The sequence below is a fragment of the Rhinopithecus roxellana genome, chromosome 10 (genome assembly GCF_007565055.1).
Source record: "Rhinopithecus roxellana isolate Shanxi Qingling chromosome 10, ASM756505v1, whole genome shotgun sequence".
Taxonomy (NCBI): Eukaryota; Metazoa; Chordata; class Mammalia; order Primates; family Cercopithecidae; genus Rhinopithecus; species Rhinopithecus roxellana.
In genome coordinates, this window is record NC_044558.1 from 48,463,970 (window position 1) to 48,489,823 (window position 25,854).

Consider the following 25,854-nt stretch of genomic DNA (forward strand, 5'->3'; position numbering starts at 1 on the left):
CCTCAAATTTAAAAAAATGTCACATGTCCTCTAGGAAAAACAATATGTGACATAGCATTTCTCAAAATAATCAGTCTTTATTATTTAATAACAAATAGTCTTATTACTTAATAATAATCATTAAATGATTACTTAATAATGAAATCTTTAAATGAAGAAATCACATTCTTCATTTAAGAGTTTAAACAACAATAAAGTCTTATTACATCATAAATGAAAAACAAACTTGTCATACAGATTAATAACTATAAAATTTTAAATAACGAATTAGAATAATAAGTTCATTAGGTCAAATCTGTAATGCAAAGATATTTCTAATTTATCAACTTATTTACACTAACATTTTCCATACTCAACTGACATTTACATAATGAAATTTAACACATTTACAACTTGACTGAAGGAAGAAAATAATGACCTTTGAGAAGTCCAGAGTTATCAATGGGTCCAGGATACACATTTTGATCTCCCATCTGGTATTTGTCCCAACTGTCAAAGCCAACATATTTTTTCCACTGTTTGAACCAGCGACTATCGACTAGGTACCTAGAAAATAAAAGAAATTGGTTAAGGAAAACACCTGAAAATATAGCAACAGTAGAAGAGCCATCAATTTTTGATATTTCCTTTTGTATTAAAAGACATATCTACTTCAAAGGATTATTGAAAATAACTGTAATGCCACTTAGTATTAGAAAGACAAGACTTCATTCGTATAAAGTATTATTCCTATTGTTCTATAAACATATACACTACTTGATGACAAATATTAACATAAAAATACATATATAAGCGCTTCTCAATTAAATAAATATGCAAATAATCATAAGAATCTGTCAAAATAAATTTAAAAATGCAAAATGGTAAACAGAAAAAATGGTTCTTTTACAAGAAACTTGCAAATAATTTTATGTACTTTATTACGTGTTTTGGAGGTAAAGGAAACCAGTTATCAAGGGTTGCAAGGTTAATTATAATAATTATAATCAGAGAGAGGTTCAAGATGGCTGACTAGAGACATCGAGTTCCAGTTCCCTTCAGAAAAAAGAACCAAAATTACGGCCGGGTGCGGTGGTTCACGCCCGCAATCCCAGCATGTTGGAAGGCTGATGCGGGTGGATCAGTTGAGGTCAGGAGTTCAAGATCAGCTTGGCCAACATGGTGAAATCCCGTCTCTACCTAAAATACAAAAATTGGCCAGGCATGGTGGCAGGTGCCTGTAATCCCAGCTACTCAGGAGGCTGAGGCAGGAAAACTGCTTGCACCTGGGAGGCAGAGGTTGCAGTGAGCCGAGATCGTACTACTGCATTCCAGCCTGGGCGAAAGAGTGAGACTCGGTCTCAAAAAAGAAAAAAGAACCAAAATTACAAACACATAATCACAGCTCTAACAGAATATCAAAGAAAGAATACTAGTACACAAAAATCACAGGAAAAAATTTAGACATAGAAAAAGAAGGAAGTGAGAGGCCAAAAAAGAGTTGCTGGGAGCCCTAAGGGACTTGGTGTTGCATGGAAAGGGTAAGCGAGAGTGTTTGGGATCCTTCATTCCTGTGGCGGACTGCTAGTATGCGATCTATGGGAGAGCTCCTCCGCTCTCACAAACCCAGACAGTGGTAAGGGTAGGGATTTCTTGAGGGTATTACACCAGACTGCAAGCTCACTCTGGGTTGCTCACCTTCCCACCCCCCTAGACTCAAGCGTCTGTGGCAAGGCATCACTGTCAGAGCACATCCATCAGGGGACTTCATCTTGCCCAGGGAACCTCAGCCCTTGTGCTTCCATATCCTGGGAGCTCTTGCTGACATTCCCCAGCACCCACTCAGCGGGCAGCAGTGGCACAGTGCTAGTTAGACCCAGGGGTGCTGCAAGGTTCCCAATAATCGATCCCTCAAGGAGTGCTACTTTTAAGGGAAGGAAAAGTGCAGTGCACCAAAGGGACAGCCCCTGAGACAAAGGAAACCAAAACATGCATTTTCCAGAGCCCCCCAAGAGCTCCCTGCTTGGGGTTGCAAGTGAATGCCTTCTCCTGGCAGAGACACAGAGACACAAACTCTGCTCAGCACTGCAAGTGAGGAGTAAGGTCCCGTACCATTGGCCAAGTGGCCTCTGTGCTTGAGCCCAAACATAAAGAAGGGGACTTCTCCCCCTCCACCCACTGTTGCAAACACAGTCACTGCTGCTCCCATAGGAAGCTGGCACAAGAAACCAGAGGGCAGGCTATGTGAAGCTGTGAGGGGCAACTGCAGCTCCACGGGCAGTGGCCTCTGGGCCCAGGTTCATGAGAAGGGTGGGTCCTTTCCCACTCTCTGCATAGTTTCAGGGGTCCTGCCATGGGAAGCAGAGTCTGCATGGCACCCATTTCCAGACAGTACAGAAGTGTAGTGTCAAGCCATGGGGCAAGCATCTTCTTCAGTTCTAGGCTACATTGCAGCTTGGAAATAAATGGCAGTGTCTAAGAGAACTGAACAACCTGAGCACCAGAACAGGAATGTGAGAGGGAAACAGCACATTCCTGCCTGATGAGGCCAGGGTGCTAAGACAGCTCATCACCCCGGCCCACACCCCTCACCTCCCTCCACAAGAGACCTCGGTGCATTTTACCAGTGGCCCGATGACTCCCCTCTCCCCTGCCACCCTCGTCAGGGCTGGCGCTTCTGCCAGTCATCAGAATATCTGAGCTTTCCCTGGCAAACAAAGGTCAAGCGTAAACCCCACTGTTACCACTGAAGCTGACTCATACCTGCAAATGCTACTACTGGCCTGGAGGATGAACTGCACAACCCAATACAAATCTGCTACCATAAATGCACACAACTTGGGAACAAGATAAGCTTCTTGAGACTTCTGCTACTCTGGCTCTACAGGAGGCTGTGAGCCTGCTCACATGCCAAGTATACCACTATCACACCTGACGTTTGAGAAAGCCACCAAACAAAGGCTATCTAAAACCAGGAAATTCATACAGAGTCTTTGCCACTAAAAGCACCCAGAAGCAAAGCCAAATGACCCTATTCAACACACATTATAGTCACATCCTCAAGGGAAAATAGTCTCGCCCATACAAAAATTAATTCAAACTGAGAAATGAGTTTTTCTAGATGAGAAAGAACCAGTATAATAATTCTGGAAGTTTGAAAAAACAGGGTGTTACAATACTCTCAAAGGATCACACTAACTCTCTAGTAATAAATCCTATTCAACATTACTGAAATGTTAAATAATTCACAATATTGATTTTTAGGGAAGGTCAATGAGATTCACAGAAAATGTGAAAAACCAACACAAAGAAACAGAAAATCAATTAAGGATATAAATGAAATCTTTTGGAGATAAAAAATCACTGAAGGATTTACAAAATCCTACAGATGAACACTTCAACAATACACTAGATCAAGGAGAAGAAACAATCTCAGAACACAAAGACAGGTCTTTTGAAGAAAGAAAAAAGAATGCTAAAGATGAACAAAGGCTTCAAGAAGTAGGAGACTTAAAACGTCTGGACCTAGGAATTTTACGTATTCTTGAGAAAGAAAAAAAAGAAAGCAAAAAGTTTGGAAAACCAACTTCTCTTGTCCAGCAAGTGATCTAGACATCCAGAATAAGAGGCTCAATGAAATCCAGAAAAATACATTACAAGAAGGGCCTCACCATGACATAGAGTCATCAGACTGTGTCAGGTCTCAGTAAGAGAAAAGCATCTGGTCACCTACAAAGGAAACTCCATTTCACTAACAGCAGACTTCCTGGCAAATGACTTACAAGTCAGAAGAGACTGGGATTCTATTTTCCAAATGGGCTTAAAGAAAAAAAAAAAACAAGTGTCAACCTGAAAATTTGTATCCCGCTAGAAAAAGCTTTAGGAATAAAGGAGATATAAAGTCTTTCCTAGAAAAACAATCATTGAGGGAATCTGTCACCACTAGACTGGCTCTACAAAAATGATCAAGGGAGGTCAAACCTGGAAATGAAGGGTCAATGCTTGCCATCATAAAAACGTAATAAAGTAAAAAATCCACAGATCTTGTAAAATAATTGCACCAATGAAACTACAAAGCAATGTGATAACAATTAACATTACTACAGGAATAAAACCTCACATATCAATATTTACCTCAAACATAAATGGGTTAAATGCTCTACTTAAAAGATAAAAGATCGGCAGGATGAACTTAGAAAACAAGATCCAACTCTATGCTGCTTACAATAAAAACTCACCTTAGCAGTAAAGAAGCTTACAGACTGAAGAAAGGGGTGCAAACAGATACTCCATGCAAACGGAAACCAAAAACAAGTAGGAGTAGCTATACTTAGATCAGATAAAATTGACTTTAAATCAGAAACAGTAAAAAAAATACAAAGTCATTATAATGATAAAGGGATCAATTCAATAGAAAGATATAACAATCCTAAATATATATGTACCCAACACCAGAGGACCAAAACTCAGATTCATAAAAATAGACCTAAGAAAAGATATAAACAGCAATATAATAGTAGTGGGGGACTTCCATATTCCACTGACAGCACTAGACAGATCATCAGGACACAAAACTAACAAAGAAACACCAGAATTAAATTGGATTCTAAATTAAATCTTTTTGGCAGACATCTGTAGAACATTCTATCCCCAAATAGCAGAATATACATTCCTGTCATCATGCATGAAACATTCTCCAAAATAGGCCATATGGTATGCCACAAAACAAGTCTTAAAAAAATTTTTTTAAATTGAAATAATATCAAGTATCTTCTTAAACACAGTGAAATAAAGCTAGAAATCATTCCCAAGGGGGAATTCTTGAAGCTATACAAATACATGGAAATTCAGTAACATGTTCCTGAATGATCTTTGGGTCAACAACAAAATTAAGATGAAAATTTTAAAAAATGTTTAAATGAATGAAAAAGGAGATACAACATACCAAACCTCTGGGATACAGCAAAAGCAGTGCTAAGAGGAAAGTTTATATTGTCTAAAAAACAAAACAAAACAACAACAAAAAAACCACACAAATCAACAACTGAATGTCATACCCAATGAAACAGAAAAACAAGAACTAAACCCAAAGTTGACAGAAGAAAAGACATAAAGATCAGAGGAAAAGTAAGTGACACTGACATAAAAAATACAGCACAAAAAGATCAATGAAATGAAAAGTTATTTGAAAAGAGAAAACAGACAGACTGCTAGGTAGACTAACCAAGAAGAGAGAAGATTCAAATAAACACAATCAGAAATAAAAAAGAAGAGATTATAACTGATACTGCAGAAATACAAAAGGTCATCAGAGACTACTATGAGCGTCTCTACATACACAAACTAGAAAACCTAGAGGAACTGGGTAAACTCCTGGAAACATACAACCTCCCGATTGTGTTGAACCAGAAAGAACTGGAAACCCTGAACAGACCAATAATGAGTACTAAGATTAAATCAGTAAGATGAAAGTCTAACAACAACAACAACAACAACAACAACAACAACAACAACAACAACAAGCAGCTCAGGGCAGGACGGATTCAGAGCTGAATACTACCAGACATAAAAAGAAACTTGTACCAATCCCACTGGAACTGTTCCAAAATAGTAGAGGGAATTTTCCCTTTCTAATTCTACAAGGCCAGTGTCACCCTGATACCAAAGTCAAACAAGGACTCAACAAATAAAGAAAACTACAGACCAATATCTCCTGATGAATATAGACGCAAAATTCCTCAACGAAATATTAGCAAATTGAATACAACAGTGTTCAAAAAGATAATACCCCATGATCATGGGGGTTTTACTCCAGGCATGTGAGGAAAGTTCAACATATGCAAATCAATAAATGCAACTCACCACAAACAAAATTAAAAACAAAAACCGTATAATAATCTCAATAGATGCAAAAACAGCATCTGGTAAAATTCAACATCTCATGATAAATACCAGCAACAAACTAGGCACAGAAGGAACGTATCTCAAGATAATAAAAGTCACATACAACGAAACTATAACCAATATCATACGAATGGAGAAAAGTTGAAAGCATTCCCACTAAAAATGGGAACAAGACAAAAATGCCCACTTACACACTCCAATTCAACATAGTACTAAAAGTCACAGCCAGAAAACAGGAAAGAGAAGTAAGTCATCCAAGTTGGAAAAGAGGAAGTCAAGTTATCTCTGTTTGCTGACAATATCATCTTTTTTTTTTTTTTTTTTTTGAGACGGAGTCTCGCTCTGTTGCCCAGGCTGGAGTGCAGTGGCCAGATCTCAGCTCACTGCAAGCTCCGCCTCCCGGGTTCACGCCATTCTCCTGCCTCAGCCTCCCCAGTAGCTGGGACTACAGGCGCCCGCCACCTCGCCCGGCTAGTTTTTTGTATTTTTTAGTAGAGACGGGGTTTCACCGTGTTAGCCAGGATGGTCTCGATCTCCTGACCTCGTGATCCGCCCGTCTCGGCCTCCCAAAGTGCTGGGATTACAGGCTTGAGCCACCGCGCCCGGCCTGACAATATCATCTTATACCTAGATAACCCTAAAGATTCCACGAAGACTTCTTTGAGAAACAAACTAGTAAAGTTTCAGCATACAAAATCAACTTACAAAAACCAGAAGCAATTTTATACACTACTAACAATCAAGCTGAGAACCAAATCAAAGACAGTTTCATTTACCAAAGCTACCAAAAAAACAACAAAAAAAAAAAACCAAGGAATACATCTAATCAAGGGGGTGAAAGACCTCTATAAGGAAAACTACAAAACACTGATGAAAGATACCGCAGATGACACAAATAAGTGGAACAACATCCCATGCCGATGGATCAGAAGAATCAGTAATGTTAAAATAACTCATACTCCCCTTGCCCAAAGCAATCTACAGATTCAATGTAATTTCTATCAAAATACCAACATCATGTTTCACTGAATTAGAAAAAACAATTCTAAAACTCATATGAAATAAAAAAAAAATCTCAACAGACAAAACAATCTTAAGCAAAAAGAACAAAGCTGGAAGCATCAAATTACTCAACTTCAAATTACACTGCAAGGTTACAGTAACCAAAGCAGCATGGTACTGGTACAAAAATAGATGCACAGATCAATGGAACAGAACAGAGAGCCCAGAAATAAAGCCACATACCTATAGTCAACTGATCTTCAACGAAGCTGACAAAAACATTCACTGGAAAAGGAGACCCTATTCAATAAATGGTGCCGGGAAAACTGGATTGCCACATGCAGAAGAATGAAACTGGACCCTACCTCTCACTATAAAAAATACTTAAGGTAGAAAAACAACAACAACAAAAATTAACGCAAGGTGTATTCAAGATCTTGAAACGTTTATAAAAGTCCTAAAAAAAAAACAAAAACAAACAAACAAAACCTAGGAGAAACTCTCTGTACACTGGCCTACACAAAAGAATTTATGACTAACATCTCAAAACAAATCCAACAAAAAACAAAAATAGACAAAAGTGACTCAGTTTAACTGAAAAACTTTTGTACAGCAAAAGAAATAATTGAGAGTGAACAGACAACCTAACAATGGGAGAAAATATCTGTAATCTATGCCTCCAACAAAGGACTAATATTCAGAATTTACAAGGAACTCAAACTACTCAATGACGACGACGGCAACAAAAAAAAAACATTTAAAAATGGGCAAAGAACACAGATTTTTTAAAGTTATTTTTACATCAAAAATTCATTTAAAAATATTTTAAATTTTATTTTTAATATTAGATTCAGGGGGTACAAATACAGCTTTGTTACATGGGTATATTGCATGATGCTGAGGTTTCGGCTTCTAATGATCCTGTTGCCCAGTAGCAAATACGTAATCGATAGGTTGTTTTTCAACCCCTACTCCCCTCTCTCCCTCCTCTCTTTTGGAATCCCCAGTGTCTATTCCCAATTTGTGTTCATGTATACCCAATGTTTAGCTCCTGCTTATAAGTGAGAACACACAGTATTTGGTCTTCTGTATCTGTGTTAATTTGCTTAGAATAATGGCCTCTAGCTGCATCCATGTTGTTGTAAAGGATATAATTTCATTCTTTTTGATAGCTGCACAGTATTCCATGGTGTGAATGTATCACATTTTCTTTTTTTTTGAGACAGAGTTTCGCTCTTGTTGCCCAGGCTGGAGTGCAATGGTGCGATCTCAGCTCACTGCAACTTCCGCCTCCCAGGTTCAAGCAATTCTCCTGCCTCAGCCTCCCGAATAGCTGGGATTACAGGGATGCACCACCACGCCTGGCTAATTTTGTATTTTTAGTAGAGACAGGTTTTACCATGTTGGTCAGGCTGGTCTCGAACTCCTGACCTCAAGTGATCTGCCGCCTCGGCCTCCCAAACTGCTGGGATTACAGGAATGCGCCACCACGCCTGGCCATGTATCACATTTTCTTTATCCAGCCCATCAATGATGGGCACCCGGGTTGATTCCACTGCTTTACTATTGTGAATAGTACTGTGATACTTTTGGCAGGTGTCTTTTTGGCGGAATGATTTATTTTCTAGTAATGGGACTGCTGAGCGTATGGTATTTCTATTTTTAGTTCTTTGAGAAATCTCCAAACTGCTTTCCACAGGGGCTGAACTAATTTGCATTCTCACCAATAACATATTAAGCATTCCCTTTTCTCTGCAATCTTGCTAAAATCTGTTATTTAACTTTTTAATAATAGCCATTCTGACTGGTATGAGATGGTACCTCACTGTGGTTTTAATTTGTATTTCTCTGATTATTAGTGATTTTGTGCATTGTTTCATATGTTTGCTGGCTGTATGTATTCTTTGGAGAATTCTGTTCATGTCCTTTGTCCATTTTTTAATAGGGTTGGCTTTTTTCTTATTAAGTTCCTTACAGAGTCCAGATATTGGTCTTTTGTTGTATGTATAGTTTGAAAATATTTCCTCCCATTCTGTAGATTGTGTTTACTCTAAACAGAAAAATTTCAAACTAACACATATAAATGGTCAACTAACATATGAAAAAAAATTTCACATCATTAATTATCAGATAAATGCAAGTAAAACCACAGTGAAAAAGCATCTCGCACCAGTCAGAATGGCCATTATTAGAAGGTCAAAAGATAACAGATGCTGGCAAGGATGCAGAGGAAAAGGCATGGTGGGAATGGAAATTAGTACAACCTTTATGGAAAACAGTATGGAGATTTCTCAAAAAACTAAAAATAGAACTACCACCAGATGTAGTAATTACACTACTGGGCATATACTCAAAGGAAATGAAATAATTCTATCAAAAAGACACGTGCACTTGTATGTTTACCACAGGACTATTCAAAATAGCAAAGATACGGAAACAACCTAAGTGTCCATCAGTGGATGATTAGATAAAGGCAATGTGGCATATATGGATACACACACACACACCATGGAATACTACTCAGCCATAAAAAAAGAATAAAACCATGGTTTTTTTGCAGCACCATGGATAGAAGTGGAGGCCATTATCTTAGGAAACACTTTAAGTGTCCATGAATGGATGACTGGATAAAGACAATGTGGCATGCACACACATGTGTGCGCACACACACACATCGTGGAATACTACTCAGCCATAAAAAAGAATGAAGGCATATTTTTGCAGCAACATGGATGGAACTGGAGGCCATTATCTTAGGGGAAATAATTCAGAAATACAAAGTCAAATACTGCATGTTATCACTTATAAGCAGTAGCTAAACCATGTATACACACGGACACAGAGAGTGAAATAACAGACATTGGAGACTCAGAAGGGTGGGAGGCGGGTGAGGGATGATAAATTATTAAATGAGTACAATATACACTATTCAGCTGATGGCTACATTAAAAGATCATACTTCACCATTATGCAGTTCATCCATGTAACAAAACTGCATTTGTACTCCTTAAATCTATAAAAATATTAATAGAAAGTATAATCAGTCTTAAAACGTTAATTAAGCTTCTTTACCAACGGAAGTTAACAACAACAATACTATCTCTGACTGTTCCTCCTATAGTAGGGGCAAGCAGGATTGGTTTCTGAATGATTTCAAAAGTGTGATAGAGCTAACACTGTAAACATTACTGAAACTATATTCATCTTATTTTTCAGCTACCTAGAACTAGCTTCTCATCAGATGACCAATGACAGAAAAAGTAAAACAAGTGTTCACTAGGATAGAAAGCATTAAAAAAAAAATCTAAAACATTGCAAAAATTTATTCTGACTACAGTACGCCTCCTATAAAATACTGCTTTGTCATTGGTTCATAATGATTTTAAATTCTTTTCTAGAAACATTTTCCCCACATTTAACCAGGTTCAATCACAAGCAGAATCAACAGTAAAGATAAAGGTTAATGAGAGATTTAAAGCTCAAGTATGTAATACTACAGGTAAAGAAGTTTTTTAGAAGATTATCCATTCTAGTGTTTCTTTCTATGATTACCATATATAACACTATAAGAATAAAAACCCACAGTTAACGTCTGAAAATAGCTAAAGCAAAGGCACTAACCTAACAAAACCTCAGAATTCTTAAAGAATATTCATGAGTCTAACTCCCTAAAAGTAGATATGCAGAATTATCTGTGTACCAGTATTCTGAACCCACTGTCAAGATTATGCAATGGAAAGCCCCCACACATTGTGGAGATTAAGATTTTTGAGAAAAGAATTGAGGGACTAAGTCTTAAGAAAATACTATTTTCTAAAATAAATACTGACTAGACTAGCAATGATTTTACTTATACTCAGACATTCGATTTGCTTTCTTTGCAAAATTCCACAAAAAAAGTCTAATAAGATTTTGATTGGAAGTACATTAAACTTACAAAATTGAGGGACACTGCCATCTTTACCAAAGTGAGTCTTCTTATCCACAGCCATGGCATATCTCTCCATTATTCAGGTTAATGTCTTTCAATGAATTTTATATGTTTTCCCAATAAAAATCATGTTTTGCTAAATTCATTCCTAGAAACCTCAGTTTTTCTCTGTGAATTTTACCTTTTTTTTCTAATTAATTACATTCTATAACTGCTTGTAGCTGATGCATAGAAATAATATTTGTTGTTTGTTTTTTAGAGACAGGGTCTCGCTCTATTGCCCAGGCTGGAGTGTGGTGGCACGCTCTTGGCTTACTGCAACCTCCACTTCCCAGGTTCAAGCAATTCTCGTGCCTCAGCCTCCAGAGTAGCTGGGATTATAGCTTGTGCCATGCCCAGCTAATTTTTCTATTTTTAGTAAAGACTGGGTTTTGCCATCTTGGCCAGGCTGGTCTCAAACTCCTGGCCTCAAGTGACCCGCCCGCCTCAGTCTCACAAAGCGCTGGGATAACAAGCATGAACCACTGTGCTCAGCCTGATTTTTTAAAGTGATTAATCTGATATCCACCAGCATCCTGAACTCTTAGTAGTTCTACCTGGTTGTAGGTTCCCTTAGATTTTTCTATGTAAAAACTCATATTGTTGTGGCAAATAATGTGTTTGTTTCTTTCTAATTGTATTCCTATTGTTCTTGTCTATTGCCTATTTTTCTTGGCTAGGGCTTCTAAAATATAGGTGAAGAGACAGCAAACATTTTTGTCTTGATTTTTTAATGACAATATTTGAAGTTTCACCACTAGGTGGATTTTTGATAAATGCTGCTTATTAGCTTGCTGTAGGTTTTTGATACTGTTAATGAACTTAGAGAAGTTCCTTTCTATTCAACATTTGTTTAGACTATCATGACTAAGTGTTGAAGGTGATGAAAATTTTCTGCACTTGCCAAGCTTTTTCTCCTGTACTCTTCTAACAAACCTAGAATAGCTTTTACTCTTCTACTATCTATAAAAGTAGTTTGTAAGGGGTTATCTGCCCCTTAATGATTTACTTGTATGAAGACTACTGGGGAGTGTAGTATCATTTGGGAGGGTAGATTCCGATCTTCAGTTAATTTTTCTTAGTTACTGACGTTTCCCTTTAAAATGGAAATGCAAAATTTCCTGTCAGTTTTCTTAAAAAGCTAATGCCACATGCATTAAAAATAGAATATGTACTTGAGATAACATTAATACTACGGTTACAAACATCATTTAGAAAACACATTAAAAACAATTTGTGGAATAATACAGAAATTCTACTTATAGTTACTTAGACATTTGTAAGATATGGAGTTCTATCTCCCAAAGTACTTAATAAATCCTTTACAGTTATACAGTAGCCTCCTTTTAGCTGCAGTTTCACTTTCTGCGGGTTAACTGTCAACTGTGGTACTCTCACCACTCTTGCATTTTGGGTAATTATTAAATAAAATAAGGAATACTTGAACATAAGGATTGTGATACTGCAACAGTCGACCTGAAAACCAAGACAGCTTGAAGACAGTTTGGGTGGAATGGCACAGTATTTCATCACGCTACGCAGAACACAGGTAATTTAAAACCCATAAATTATTTCTGAAATCTTCCATTTACATCATAATGCCTATGTCATTTACCTCATGTCATCTCATCACATACGCATTTTATCATCTCACACTATTACAAAAAGGGTAAGCAGAGTACAGTAAGATATTTTGAGAAACCACATCCACATAACTTTTACAGGATATTGTTATAACTGTCCTATTTTATTATTAATTGTTGCTGTTAATCTTCCTGTGGCTAATTTATAACTTTTTTTTTTTTTTGAGACAGGGTCTTGCTCTGTCACCCAGGCTGGAGTACAGTGGCACGATCACAGCTCACTGTAGCCTCGACCTCCCTGGCTCAAGTGATCGTCCCACCTCAGTCTCCTGAGTAGCTGGGACTACAGGCATGTGCCACAAAACCAGCTAATTTTGTTTATTTTTTGTAGAGATGATATATCACTATGTTGCCCAGGATAGTTTCAAGCTCCTGGGCTCAAGCAGCCCTCGCACTTTGGCCTCCCAAAGTGCTGGGATTACAAACACGAGCAAACACGAGCCACTGTGCCTGGCCTATAAACTTTATTACATCTAAGTATAGGAAAAAGCAGTGTATATCAGGTTTGGTACTATCTGCAGGTTCAGGCATACGCTGAGGGTCTTGGAACTTGCCCTCTGCAGACAAAAAGGGACTACGGTACTAAAAGTATGTAAACCTTCTAATGCCATACATTTCTATATCAACTATCCATGTATTGTCATACATTTCTGTATCAACTATCTTTCCTAGATCTTGTAGTGACTTCTTTCTGTACAATGATACTATTATGATAGGAGACTTTCCCATTTGATGATATTTAATTGCTTTCAATACTATCTTCAATGGAAAAAGGGCACCATATTTCTATCAGGGCTATCTATATAATTTTATGGTAATGAAACATCAGGAAAGCAGAAAAATAGGAGAATCTGGCCAGGTGTCATGGCTCACGCCTGTAATTCCAGCACTGTGGGAGGCCAAGATGGCTGGATCACTTGAGGCCAGGAGTTCGAGACCAGCCTGGCCAACATGTTGAAATCCTATATCTACGAAAAATACAAAAATTAGTCAAGTGTGGTGGCGCACGCTTTTGTAACCCCAGCTACTCAGGAGGCTGAGGCACAAGAATTGTTTGAATCCAGGAGGTGGAGGTTGCAGTCAGCTGAGAGCATGCCACTGCACTCCAGCCTGGGCAATAGAGCAAGATTCTGTCTCAAAAAGCAAACAAAGAAAAATTGGAGAATCTATTCCAGAAATAATGTATAGTGTTGTTAGGTATACATTAGAAAGACAAGATTGGATGACATAGACAAGAAAGAAGACTAAGAAAGGTAAGATTAGATGACACAGAAAAATAAATGAAAGATTTTATTTCAATACATTTATATAGATCTGTTGCACTGTAAAAACTATACTTCTACATCTATGAAATCTGCCAAAATTCCAATGTTCAATTAGAACTGATAAAAATACTAGAACAGAATCCATAGACTACAAATAATGAACAAAGACCTGAATTTATATATTCTCAAAGGTATTTTTTTTTTTTTTTTTTTTGAGACGGAGTTTCACTCTGTTGTCCAGGCTGGAGTGCAGTGGTGCGATCTCTGCTCACTGCAGCTCCGCCTCCCGGGTTCACGCCATTCTCCTGCCTCAGCTTCCCGAATAGCTGGGACTACAGGCGCCCACCACCACGCCCGGCTAATTTTTTGTATTTTTTAGCAGAGACAGGGTTTTTGGCCAGGATGGTCTTGATCTCCTGACCTCATGATCTGCCCGCCTTGGCCTCCCAAAGTGCTGGGATTACAGGCGTGAGCCACCGTGCCCGGCTTCTCAACAGTATTCTTAATCCTCATATACTATTAGGGTCCAGATAAGCCCAATTTTTGCTTTTGAGTTTCTTTTATTGACTTAAAGTCATTAGGATATCAACCAATACAAACAGTTATAACTATGCAGGATGAAGTCTAAAATGCTTAACATTGCCTAAAAGGTCTTGTATGACCTAACCCTAGCTACCCCTTTAAACTCAGCAGGTACCATTTTTCTTTGTGCCCAGATCCAGCTGCAAGAGGCTTCTTTCAGTTCCTTGACACACCACTTTCTGCCTCATAACCCCTTCTACCTAGAAAATTCCCTTATTCTCTTAAACATGTAGAGCTATGGTCTGAATGCGTGTGTCTCCTCCCCCAGAATTAATGTTAAAATTCTAACCCCTGAGGATAGGGTATTAGGAGGTGATTAGATCATAAGGGCAGAGTTCTCACGAATGGAATTTATGCCTTTATAAAAGAGGCTCCCAGAGAGACACCTCATCCCTTCCACTACAGCTAGAAGGTTCCATTTATGAACCAGAAAGTATGCTGTGTCCTCACCAAACACAGAACCTGCCAGTACCTAGCCATCTTGGATTTCCCAGCCTCCAGAACAGTGACAAATAAATTTGCTGTTTTTAAGCCACTTACTAGTACTTTGTTATACTAGCCTGAAGGGACTAAGACACATAGTTAACACCTATAATCTTTCATATATCTGCCTAAATGTCACTGTTTCAGGGAATCCCTCCATAACCCTCTCTCCACTTCACCAGAAAGTTTGGAAGAAAAGATGGAAAGCTCAGTTTCCTCATTACTAAGCCTCTTTATTAAGCTTAATTTATTATTAATTTAATTATTATTAACTTACCAAGCTAATTAAGTTTATTATTAACTTTATTAAGTTTCATTTAATAACAAAATCACTAATATTTGAGTTTTACTCTTGAGCCATGTGCATACTTCTAAGCACATTAATATATTTTCATTTACCCAATGAAGTAGGTACTATTATCTTAATTTGAGACAGAGTACATATGCACATAGAAATTAACCTGTCCAAGGTTACAAAGTGTCAAAGCTGTAATTAAGAAAATGTGATATTGGCATAGAGAGAAGTAAAAACACCAATGAAAACAGTGCAAAGAAATAAGAGCAAGACTCACATATATATGAGGACATATGTCAAAAGCATCATTACAAACTAATAGGCAAAGATGGACTATTATATAAAAGGTACTTGCACAACAGATCACACATAAAGGAAAAAATCAATTACAGCTCTATCTTACATATGCAGTCAGTTCTTTTCTAATACTTGTTATGAAAACTTGAAGGTGTTACAACACTTAATTAGGCAAATCAAAACCACAATGAGATAACACCTCACACATGTTAGGATGGCTATTATTGAAAAAACAAAAGGTAACTGTTAGTGAGGATGTGGAGAAATTGGAACTCTTGTAGACTATATAACACGGTGCATTGGCCATGGAAAATTAGCCTCAAAAAATTAAAAATAGAACGACCATATGACCCAGCAATCCTACTTCTGGGTACATATCTAAAAGAATTAAAATCAGGGTCCTGAAGAGATATATGCACTAACATGTTTACTGCAGCATTATTCACAATAGCCAAGATGTGGAAATAACCTTAATGTCTTTTGATGGATGAAAGAATAAAGAAAAATGGAATACTATTCGGACTGAAAAAAGAAAATCCTGCCATATGCAGCAACATGGATGAACCTGAAAGTCACTATGCTAAATGAAGTAAATGAGTCACAGAAAGACAAATACTGCATGATTCCACTTATGAGGTATCTAAAACAATCATAGTCATAGAAACAAAGAGTAAAATGGTGACTGCCAGGGGCTGGGAAAAGGAAGAAATAAGGAGTTGATGATATTCAGTGGGTACAAAGTTTCAGTTACACAAAATGAGTACGTCTATTGTACAATATTGTGCCTGTATATAACAATACTATATAGTACAGAAAAAAATTAAGATGGCAGAGCTCACGTTAAGTATTCTTACTACAATGAAAAAAGTTGATATAGACAGTCCAACTTATGGTGCGACTTAAGATTTCTGGACTTTATAATGGTATGAAAGTGATAAGCATTCAGCAGAAACCATATTTCTAGTATCCATACAATGATTCTGTTTTTCATTTTCAGTACAGTAATCAATGCTTTATTATAAAACAGATTTTGTGTTAGCTGGCTTTGCCCAACTGTAGATTAATGTAAGTGTTCTAAGCACATTTAAGGTAGGCCAGGCTAACCTATATTGTATGGTATGTTAGGTATATTAAATGGATTTTTTACTTACAATATTTTCAACTTCTATTGAGTTTAACAGGCTGTAACTCCATCATTAAGTTGAGGACCATATGTATACAGTCATGCACTGCATAATGACTTTCTTGTCAATGACAAACTACATATATGATGGTGGTCCCATACACCATAATGTAGCTTAAAAAGCCCTACTGCTTAATGATGTAGCCATTGTGACACTGTAGCATAACTCATTACTCACATGTTTACGGTGATGCTGGCGTAAACAAATCGACTGTGCTGCCGGTCTTAGAACAGTTTAGCACATATAATTATTATAATACCTGACAATAATAATAAACAACTGTTGTCAGTTTATGTATTTACTTTTAATCGTTATTTTAGCGTGTACTCCTTCTACATATATATATATAAAAGTTAGCTGGTCCTTCAGGAAGTATAGTGTGTACTCCTTCTACTTACATAAATAAAAAAGTCAGGCAGGTCCTTCAGGAAGTATTCCAGACAAAGGCATTGGTATCATAGATGACAGCTCCATGAATACTATTGCCCATGAAGATCTTCCAATGGGACAAGATGTGGAGACAGAAGACAGTGATACTGATCACCCTGACTGTGCAGGCCTAGGTTAATGTGTTTGTCTCTTAGATTTCAGCAAAAAAATTTTTTAATTAGAAAAAATAAAAAAAAAAAGAAAAAATTTAAAAATAGAAAAAAGTTTATAGAATAAGGATATGAAAATATTTTTGTACAGCTGTATAATGTGTTGGTGTTTTAAACTAAGTGTTATAACAAGTCAAAAACATTTAAAAAAAATTTTAAGGTTTATAACGTAAAAATGTTACAGTAAGCTAAGAATAATTTTATTATTGAAACAAATATTTTTAAATTAACTTAATGTAGCCTAAGTGTACGGTGTTTATAAAGATTACAGTAGTGTACATTAATGCACTGGGCCAAGTTTGTCCAACCTGAGGCCTGCACGTGGCCCAGGATACCTTTGAATGCAGCTCAACACAAATTCGTAAACTTTCTTAAAACACTGAGTTTTTTGTGATTTTTTTTTTTTTTTTTTGGCACATCAGCTATTCTTAGCGTTACTGTATTTTATGTGTGGTCCAAGACAATAATTCTTCTTCCGATTTGGCCCAGGGAAGCCAAAAGATGGAACAACCCTGTCCTAGGCCTTCATATTCACTCTCCACTAACTCACTGACTCACCCAGAGTAACGTCCAGTCCTGCAAGCTCCATTCATGGTAAGTGTCATAAATAGGTGTACCATTAAAAAAAATCTTTTATATGGCATTTTTACTATTCTTCTATATTTAGATACAAAAATACTTAACATTATATTAAAACTGCCTTCAGCACGGTAACATGCTGTACAGGTTTGTATGCTTCCCTAATCCCATCCCCTTCCTTCTCTTGCTGAGGCACTTTGTCAGTGACATGTTTTAAAGAAGATAATAAAAATGGTAGCACAGTTTTACATGTGCTAAATGGTTAGAAATATATAAATACCATAATAAACATATTTTATCTTAAAAAAGATTGTCTGCTTGTGGAAGTGGGATTCAGAAGAGTTACAGCTTGTGAGTTATTGTGAAGTGGTGCAAGGAGGGTTATCCAAAATCTGCCAGAAAGTTTTAACAGCATGAGTAAATGTCTTTTGTTTAATACAGAAGTTAGGTATAGATACATCTTCACATATATGCACACAGAATAGAGTACAGTCAAATAGACTAAGAATAATGTTGAGGCTAACAAAAGCGATAGTGTTCACTGACAGTCAACAATGGAAATTTTATGCATAAAAATAAGAAAAATAATTATAAGAACATTTTAAAATTATACACAGCAAAATGCATAAAAGGCACCGTTTTTATTCACTACTTTTTATTTCTGAAAAAATTCATAACTTTATATGATCTTTTGTATTTATTTTTTATAGTTGTACTTTTTCTAAATAGGCGAATCTGCATTAGATTTTAATTAAAAATTTACATAAGTCTTGAAGAATTTTCTTTGGAAAAGCACAATTCATTTGCAATCATTTCTAAATTCATCAAAATGTGATTCTGATATAGGGTAGTATATTCATTCTTGAGAAAATACTTCCTTTTTCTACTTCCCACTGGTAACTAGAGCAACCAGTGAATAAGCCAGAAAAATAAGTATGAGTGATATCTCATATAAAAAGAAAAGCACATAAAGTGCAGATTATTACCCTTGATATCTTGGAAGATAATATAAGCAAAACGAAGAAGGAAAAAATTCCAAAACTGACATATTTACTGATTTTAAGCTGATCAAACTTTGGTACCAAATATTATATATTAACTACAGACCTGCAACCATCTAAAATTCATCTAAATACTAATGTACAAACCATCTTGAGTAGCCCAGAGTAGTAATTACATTGTTTTGTGATGAACAGGCTAAATTTCTTGTACAAAGGAGTCAATGCTTTATAAATGAAACCAAGGTGAAATATTTCTGAATACTAAGACATCTGACTGTTCTTGTAAAGAAGTTATGAAGTAAATGTACCAATGTATAATCTAAAAGATCTATGGCTTAATCACTATAATCTTCCTGTTTCAGAAGATGACAAGGAATTTTATGAGGGTGCCTCATACCTGGTCATCACATATGATGCTTACTTATTAGTATATCAATCTGAAATTATTTTTATCTTAATGTTATTATCTGGGTTCAAAGTTACTAAAGAAAATCATATAGAGATTAAAGACCTATGATTTTCAATCTCTCAAGTCCTTCAAAGATGACCTGTAACCTTCCACCAAGTCCACAGCATAGCCTTCTATATCCTCAATAATTATTTCAAACCTTTGCCAGTCTTACCTAATCTCCAACCCATTAGGTTGAACAACCTTGCTACCTACCTTACAAAGCAGTTAGAAGCCTGTCCAACTCTACTGCTTCACACCTGATTCTTACCTGATTCCCTTATATATCAGTGGAGGAAGTAATCTTCTTCAAATCCCAGGCCAATAATTTTTGCTTCTATGCTGTGGATCTAATTTCCTTCTGCTACCTTGGAGACCTTCCCCCACACACAGCTCCTAACCCCATCTAATCTGGCTTTTCCTACTCAGCATTTCAACAGAGATTAAGTCTTTTTCTCCTTCTCCCCCATATCACTTTTCAACTCTTGTATTTTCTCATCTATTCTCATTTTCTGACTTGTCCTTACAGTCAAGCTTCTCAAGTTTCTATTTCCTCAACTTTCACTTATACTCCAACGTAACACAACAGGTCTTCCTACTCTAATGGGCCCTCACAAATCACCAATGACCACCTTAACAAATCCAATGGATTCATAATTTTATATATGTATTAATCCTTCAAAAAATTAACCTCTGTCATTCTTTTTTTGGGGCGGGGAGGTGGGGGGACCCCTCCCAATTTTTTTACAACTTTCTCTTTTGCTTAAGTGTATTATGTAGAGCTGTTCTTTGATTTCTTCTTTCACTGTTTATATTCTCCTATAATTCATATCAATAATTCCAAAATCTGCATCTCAGAGTCAGTCCTCAAGTTCTCTTGAATCATATTTCCAATTCCTATAAGCCCATGTCAACTTGGATTTTCCAGACATCTCTCTCTACATTTACCCATTCTCCACTATTACTTTAATAAATGACTTCATCAGTAATTTAATTTCCCAAGCCACAAGCCAGAATATTAACCTATATTCCCCGCTCCATAACATCCAGTAACCAAGCACTTCCAGAATATTTCTAAGTCTGCCCCTCTCCTCTTCATCCTCAGAAAAGTACTTTAGTTCTGTAGCTCCCCTTCCACACTATTTTTAGTGGCATAGATGACGATGATAGCTGCTTGACTTGTACATCTTCTTTAAGTTTTGCTTGCTTCCAAGCTGTCCTCCACTCTGCTGCCAAACATTTTAAAACCACAAATATGATCATCTCACTTCTGTTTAAAATCTTAGTGTCTGCATAAGATAATACAAATGTTTAATGTTTATATAAGGTTTTTCTACAAAGTGTTTTTACATTAGTTGATGGTAGAGCTACCTTTTTCTTCCCTCCCTCCTTCCCTTCTTTCCTTTGAGACAGAGTAGAGCAACCTTTTATTTATCTTCATTTATTTATTTGTTTATTTGTTTGAGATGGTCTTACTCTCGTGCAGGCTGGAGTGCAGTGTTGTGATCACAGCTCACTGTAACCTCAAACAACTGAGCTCAAGTGATTCTCCTGCCTCCGCCTTCCAAGTAGCTGGGATGACAGACAGCACCACCATAACCAGTAAATTTTAAAAAAATTTTTTGTAGAGACAGGTCTAATTTTAGGAAACCAGAGAGGCAGTAAATGGAGTTTTTTTTGTTGTTGATTTGTACATGTTTATGCTGACAATATTCAGATAAATGTTCCTGCTTAATTGCCTAATATTAAAATACATATAACCTTGTTTATTTTTTTAAATCCTCTGTTGCCCAGGCTGGTTTTGAACTGCTCGCCTCAAGTGATCCTGCTGCCAGGGCCTCTCAAAGTGTGGAGATTACAGGTGTGAACCACTGTGCCCAGCCTCCTTTTTAACAGAAGGAAAAGTCAAAATTCAGAGAGGTTATATAACTTATCAAGGTCACGTAACACTACTCGGTGGGTACCCAAAGTCCTGCAGTCTAGTTTTCAGACTCTAAAGTTCAGTGTTCTTTTCATTACATCAAACTTTAAATTCCATTTATTTAACAAAGACCTAGAAATGTAACAGATTCTTAGTCAAATCATATACCACACTCCCTCTTTATGAAACAATAAGTTCACTTTTAAAAGTGAGATAGCAGAGGATATGGTAACATTATTACCAAGCTATAAATAGAACTGGAAGGCTTATTTAGAAGATAAACTCTAACAATTTCTAATAATCCATTGTACTTATTGAGAAAATGAGTATTTTCAAAGTGGGTATCTTTAGGGTTAGAGCTTTGCCTATCAGAAACTTAGTAGAAAAAGAGTCCGAATGTTCACACGTGTGCCTATACAAGATTCATGTTTTCACATCAATTAAGATCACACACACACAAAAACACTACCGTTCTCTGAAGAAGTTTCCTAGAAATGTGGCAAACACTAAATTGTGGATGAATTTGTCATACCAATCTCAATTTGTTTTCATGATTATTTTTGTTTATATATATTCTTATCTCCTGAAATCAGACTTGAGTAGATATAAATTCTAAATTTACTATAGAAAAAGCACCACACCAAACTTCTATTTTTGACACTACTTGCTGTGAAGTCTTAGAAAAGTTACAGCAATAAAACCCTTCGACTGTCCACCTTAGAAATGGGAATTCATACATTCAAAAAATACTTCAGATGAATAAAGTGGTTGGCAAAACAGTCAAGGTCCCTTTGTTCATGTAACTCAAGAGTCCAGTGGAGGAGCGAGAAAAAGGAAGCAATCAAGATACTTAGTAAAATATTGTTAAGTGCTGTGAAGGAAAAGTACAGGGAGCTATGAAAGCATATAATGAGGGCCCTATTTAGAATAAATGAAAATCTCTCTGAAAAAATAATGTTTTAGCCTCTGAATAAGAGTTACTCCAGGAAAAGTGGTAAGAAAAAGTATCTAAACTGAATGAAGATGACATGCTAAGGCCAGAAGGACTTTGGGAATTTTGAGTGTTGAAGGAACTGACTAAATGAAGTTGGAGTTTATGACAAGGTAGGGGAGAAATGGTAGATGCGACTAGAGAGTTTGACTGAGACCGAACTAAACAGTGCCTTTAATGCAATGACAAGGATTTCATCTCAAGTACGTTGAAAACCACTGAAAGATTTTTAACTGTAAAGAGATATGATTCGATTTACATTTCATGAAGACCACTAGGACTACCTCACAAGATTACTGAACGATCAAATACATGTGAAATACTAACTCAAAAACTTACATATAGTTATATTAACATGAGTACTTCAAAAAGATCTAAATTGTATGGTGCTAAATATTCTGAAGGCATTATGATAAATAATTTGTATTATGGTCTGGATAGAATAATTTTCAATGGCTTCAGAGAAGCTGGAGGCTTCAGAGTCAATTTTAAGACACTGTTCAAATATAGTAAAGCTACTATATGAATGTAAAAGATTTTGGAGTTGGTAGGGAGAAAGAGGAGAATTTCAAGAGTTGTTTGGTGCTTTTACACTAGAAGCAAATTTAAGAAAGATATACAAGGACCAATAAATGATTAAGAAATAGTCCCAGATACAACAGAGTATAAAAGGAATATGCGGAAATTCCAACAGCAGGATTTAGGAAACCAGAGAGGTAGTAAATGCACAATGTTTTTGTTGTTGTTGATTTATACATGTTTATGCTGACAACTTTCAGATAAAGTTCCTGCTTAATTGCCTAATATTAAAATAAATATAACCATGTTTATTTTTTGAAATCCTATCTGCCTCTGTACAGAGTAGGCATAGGCAGTCCTTTTATAAGTAAAAAAACACACAAAAATCTCAGCCTGATCCAATGTAGCACACTTGATCTCAGAAAAATATAATCATCTTGTGCAGAATGGCATAAACAATTCTGGATACTAATTCATTCTTATGACTAATTCTCTTATTTAACAAAATACTTAAATTATATTTGAGTAGTGATAGCATAAAACAATTTTCAACACTAAGGAGATATTGGCAGCATCTAGTACTTTAAATTATTATAAATCAGATTATTTCACTGACTTTTTTTTAAGTACCACAAATTAAGACTCAGAATTTCATGGTTTCAGTAAAACTTAAACAAATAAAACTATGAAATTCGTTCAAACCAATGGAATAGTTTACCATCTCTTTATAGCTTAATTTTGAGATTCCATGCATTTCTAACCTATTTTCTGCTCTGCACATTAAATCCACCACTTAGTAATAAATAATTTTTATGACCTCTTTTTAGATCCAAACTAAGACAAATAAGAAGCTCAAGGAGGCCAAGTAAGATTGTTTTTAAACTATTCATCCAGAATACACATACATGATCATTAATATCTTAAATGTGTATGTATGTCTCTCCATACTAAAGATATCTTGTAACCATGTGACATATAAGCGTGATAAGCATATATGAAGCAAGAAGGAAATGATTATAACATTTGACTCTGATTACATAAATTCCCTCAGCTCTGTGTAACTTTTCTACACTGGAAGAATTGGGTTTGGTATTAACAATATTAAAGTAAAAACAGAAAAAACTAAGAAAAATTGGGACTTCCTCAAAACAAAGAGCTCTTACAATCAACTTTGCTTTTAAAAAGTATTTTGTATCATATGCAGGCATACATTAAACTTAGAATAATAATAAGCATCTATATACATACCATCAAAACAAGCACCTAAAGAAAATAATTATAAATATTAATATATAGCCCCCCATGGGTCCCTCTCTTGGATACCCTTACTCTGATTTAGTATTTATCATTCCATGAATATTTTTATGCTTTTCTTAAATAACTGTATTTCCACAAACAATATAAATAACTTTGAATGTTTTAAAGCATTATTTAAAGGGTATGATGTGACTATTTTTTCATTTGAAGGATTAATGTGAGTTTAGCCTCCTTTTAGGATGCCAGGTTGCTTTCATCTGCGGAAGTTGTTGTCTTACATTTTCCAGGTACAGTAAATGTGTTTTTGGTAATTAGCACACTTATCTATGTTCTTAAGATAGTGCATTGTGCTTTTGGGGCATGAGACTAGGAATGGAAGAAAGATCCACGGGTTAAATGACACAAAGCATTCACTGTGCAAATACTATTATATCAGATACCTCTAAGAAATAAAGAGATGGGGTAGATTTCGAATGACAGAAGAAGGCGGGCTGCAAAAAAGAGGACTGTGTCATTTATATGGAGTAATGAAATACAGACATATATTTAAGAATATTTACAAAACAACATTTCAACATAGTATAAACTAGTAAGAGAAGAGGGCCAAAACAAACTTGAGAAGTTGTTGGGGGACACAGTTCCAGATTTTAAAACTTACTATACAGTTACTATACTTACTATACAGTTATAGTATGGTACTAGTAAAAGGATACACATGTATGTCAATCAAACAGAGAATCTAGAAACAAACCCTCACTTTTACAGTTAATTGATTTTCAAGCAGGGTATCAAGACAGGGAAAGAATTATATTTTTGACAAATAGTTTTGGGACAACTGGATAACCACATGCAAAAGAATGAAATTGAACTCCTCCCCTGACCACATACACAACAAATTAACTCAGTTGAATTATAGACTTAAATGTAAGAGCTAAAACTATAAAACTTGGAAAATATAAGAGTAGATCCTCATGACCTTGAGTTAAGCCAAGCCTTCTTAGACATGATACCAAAAGCAAAAGTGACTAAGGAAAAAACAAATTGAATTTCATTAAAATAAAAACTTCTATGTTTCAATGGACATTACCAAGAAAGTAAAAAGAAAACCCACAGAATGGGAGAAAAATTTGCAAATTAACTATTTGATAAGGAACCTGTATCTAGAGAACTTTTACAAAGCAATAATAAAAAGACAAAATAACCAAATTTTTAAAGTGGGCAAAGAATTTGGACAGACATCCAAAAGACATACAAATGGCCAATAAGCATCATTACCTATGAGGAAAATGCAAATCAAAACTACAATGAGATACTACTTCACACCCACTAAGATTGCCATATATATAAAAAAAAGAACATAACAAGTGCTGACAAGGAGGTGAAAAAACTGGAACCCTCATACACTGCTGGTGGCAATGTAAAATTACAGCCACTTAGAAAAACAGTCTAGCAGTTCCTTAAAAAGTTAAACAGGGACCTAGCAATTCCACTTACAGGTATATACACAAGAGAAATGAAAACTTGCAATGGATGTTCATAGCAGGATTATTCAAAATAAGCAAAAATTGGAAATTCAAATGTCTATCAATTGATAAATGGATATATCAAATGTGTTATATCTATACAATGGGATATGGTCACATACCACGTAACATTTCGGTCAATTAACAGACACATTGTCTGGCTAGGCACAGTGGCTCATGCCTATAACCCTGACACTTTGGGAGACTAAGGTGGGAGGATTGCTTGAGGCCAGGAGTTCAAGACCAGCATGGGCAACAGAGCAAGACCCTCATTTCTACAAAAAAATAAAAAATAAAAAAATAAGACACAGTGGTGGTTGCCTGTAGTTCTAGCTAATTGTGAGGATGAGGCAGTGGAATTGCTTAAGCCCAGGAGGTCAAGGGTAATGTGAGCCAATATCGGGCTATTGCA

General features: G+C 36.1%; 1 protein-coding gene across 4 annotated transcripts in view; it reads right to left on the bottom strand.

Moving 5' to 3' along the window:
- Window positions 1–25,854, bottom strand: part of USP15 (ubiquitin specific peptidase 15) — a 148,288-nt gene that overhangs the window by 113,099 nt on the left and 9,335 nt on the right. For all 4 annotated transcript variants that reach the window (XM_010381127.2, XM_010381128.2, XM_010381131.2 and 1 more), the window contains exon 2: window positions 419–546. In XM_010381127.2, the coding sequence (XP_010379429.1) occupies window positions 419–546 (128 nt within the window). The remainder of the gene's footprint in view (window positions 1–418; window positions 547–25,854) is intronic.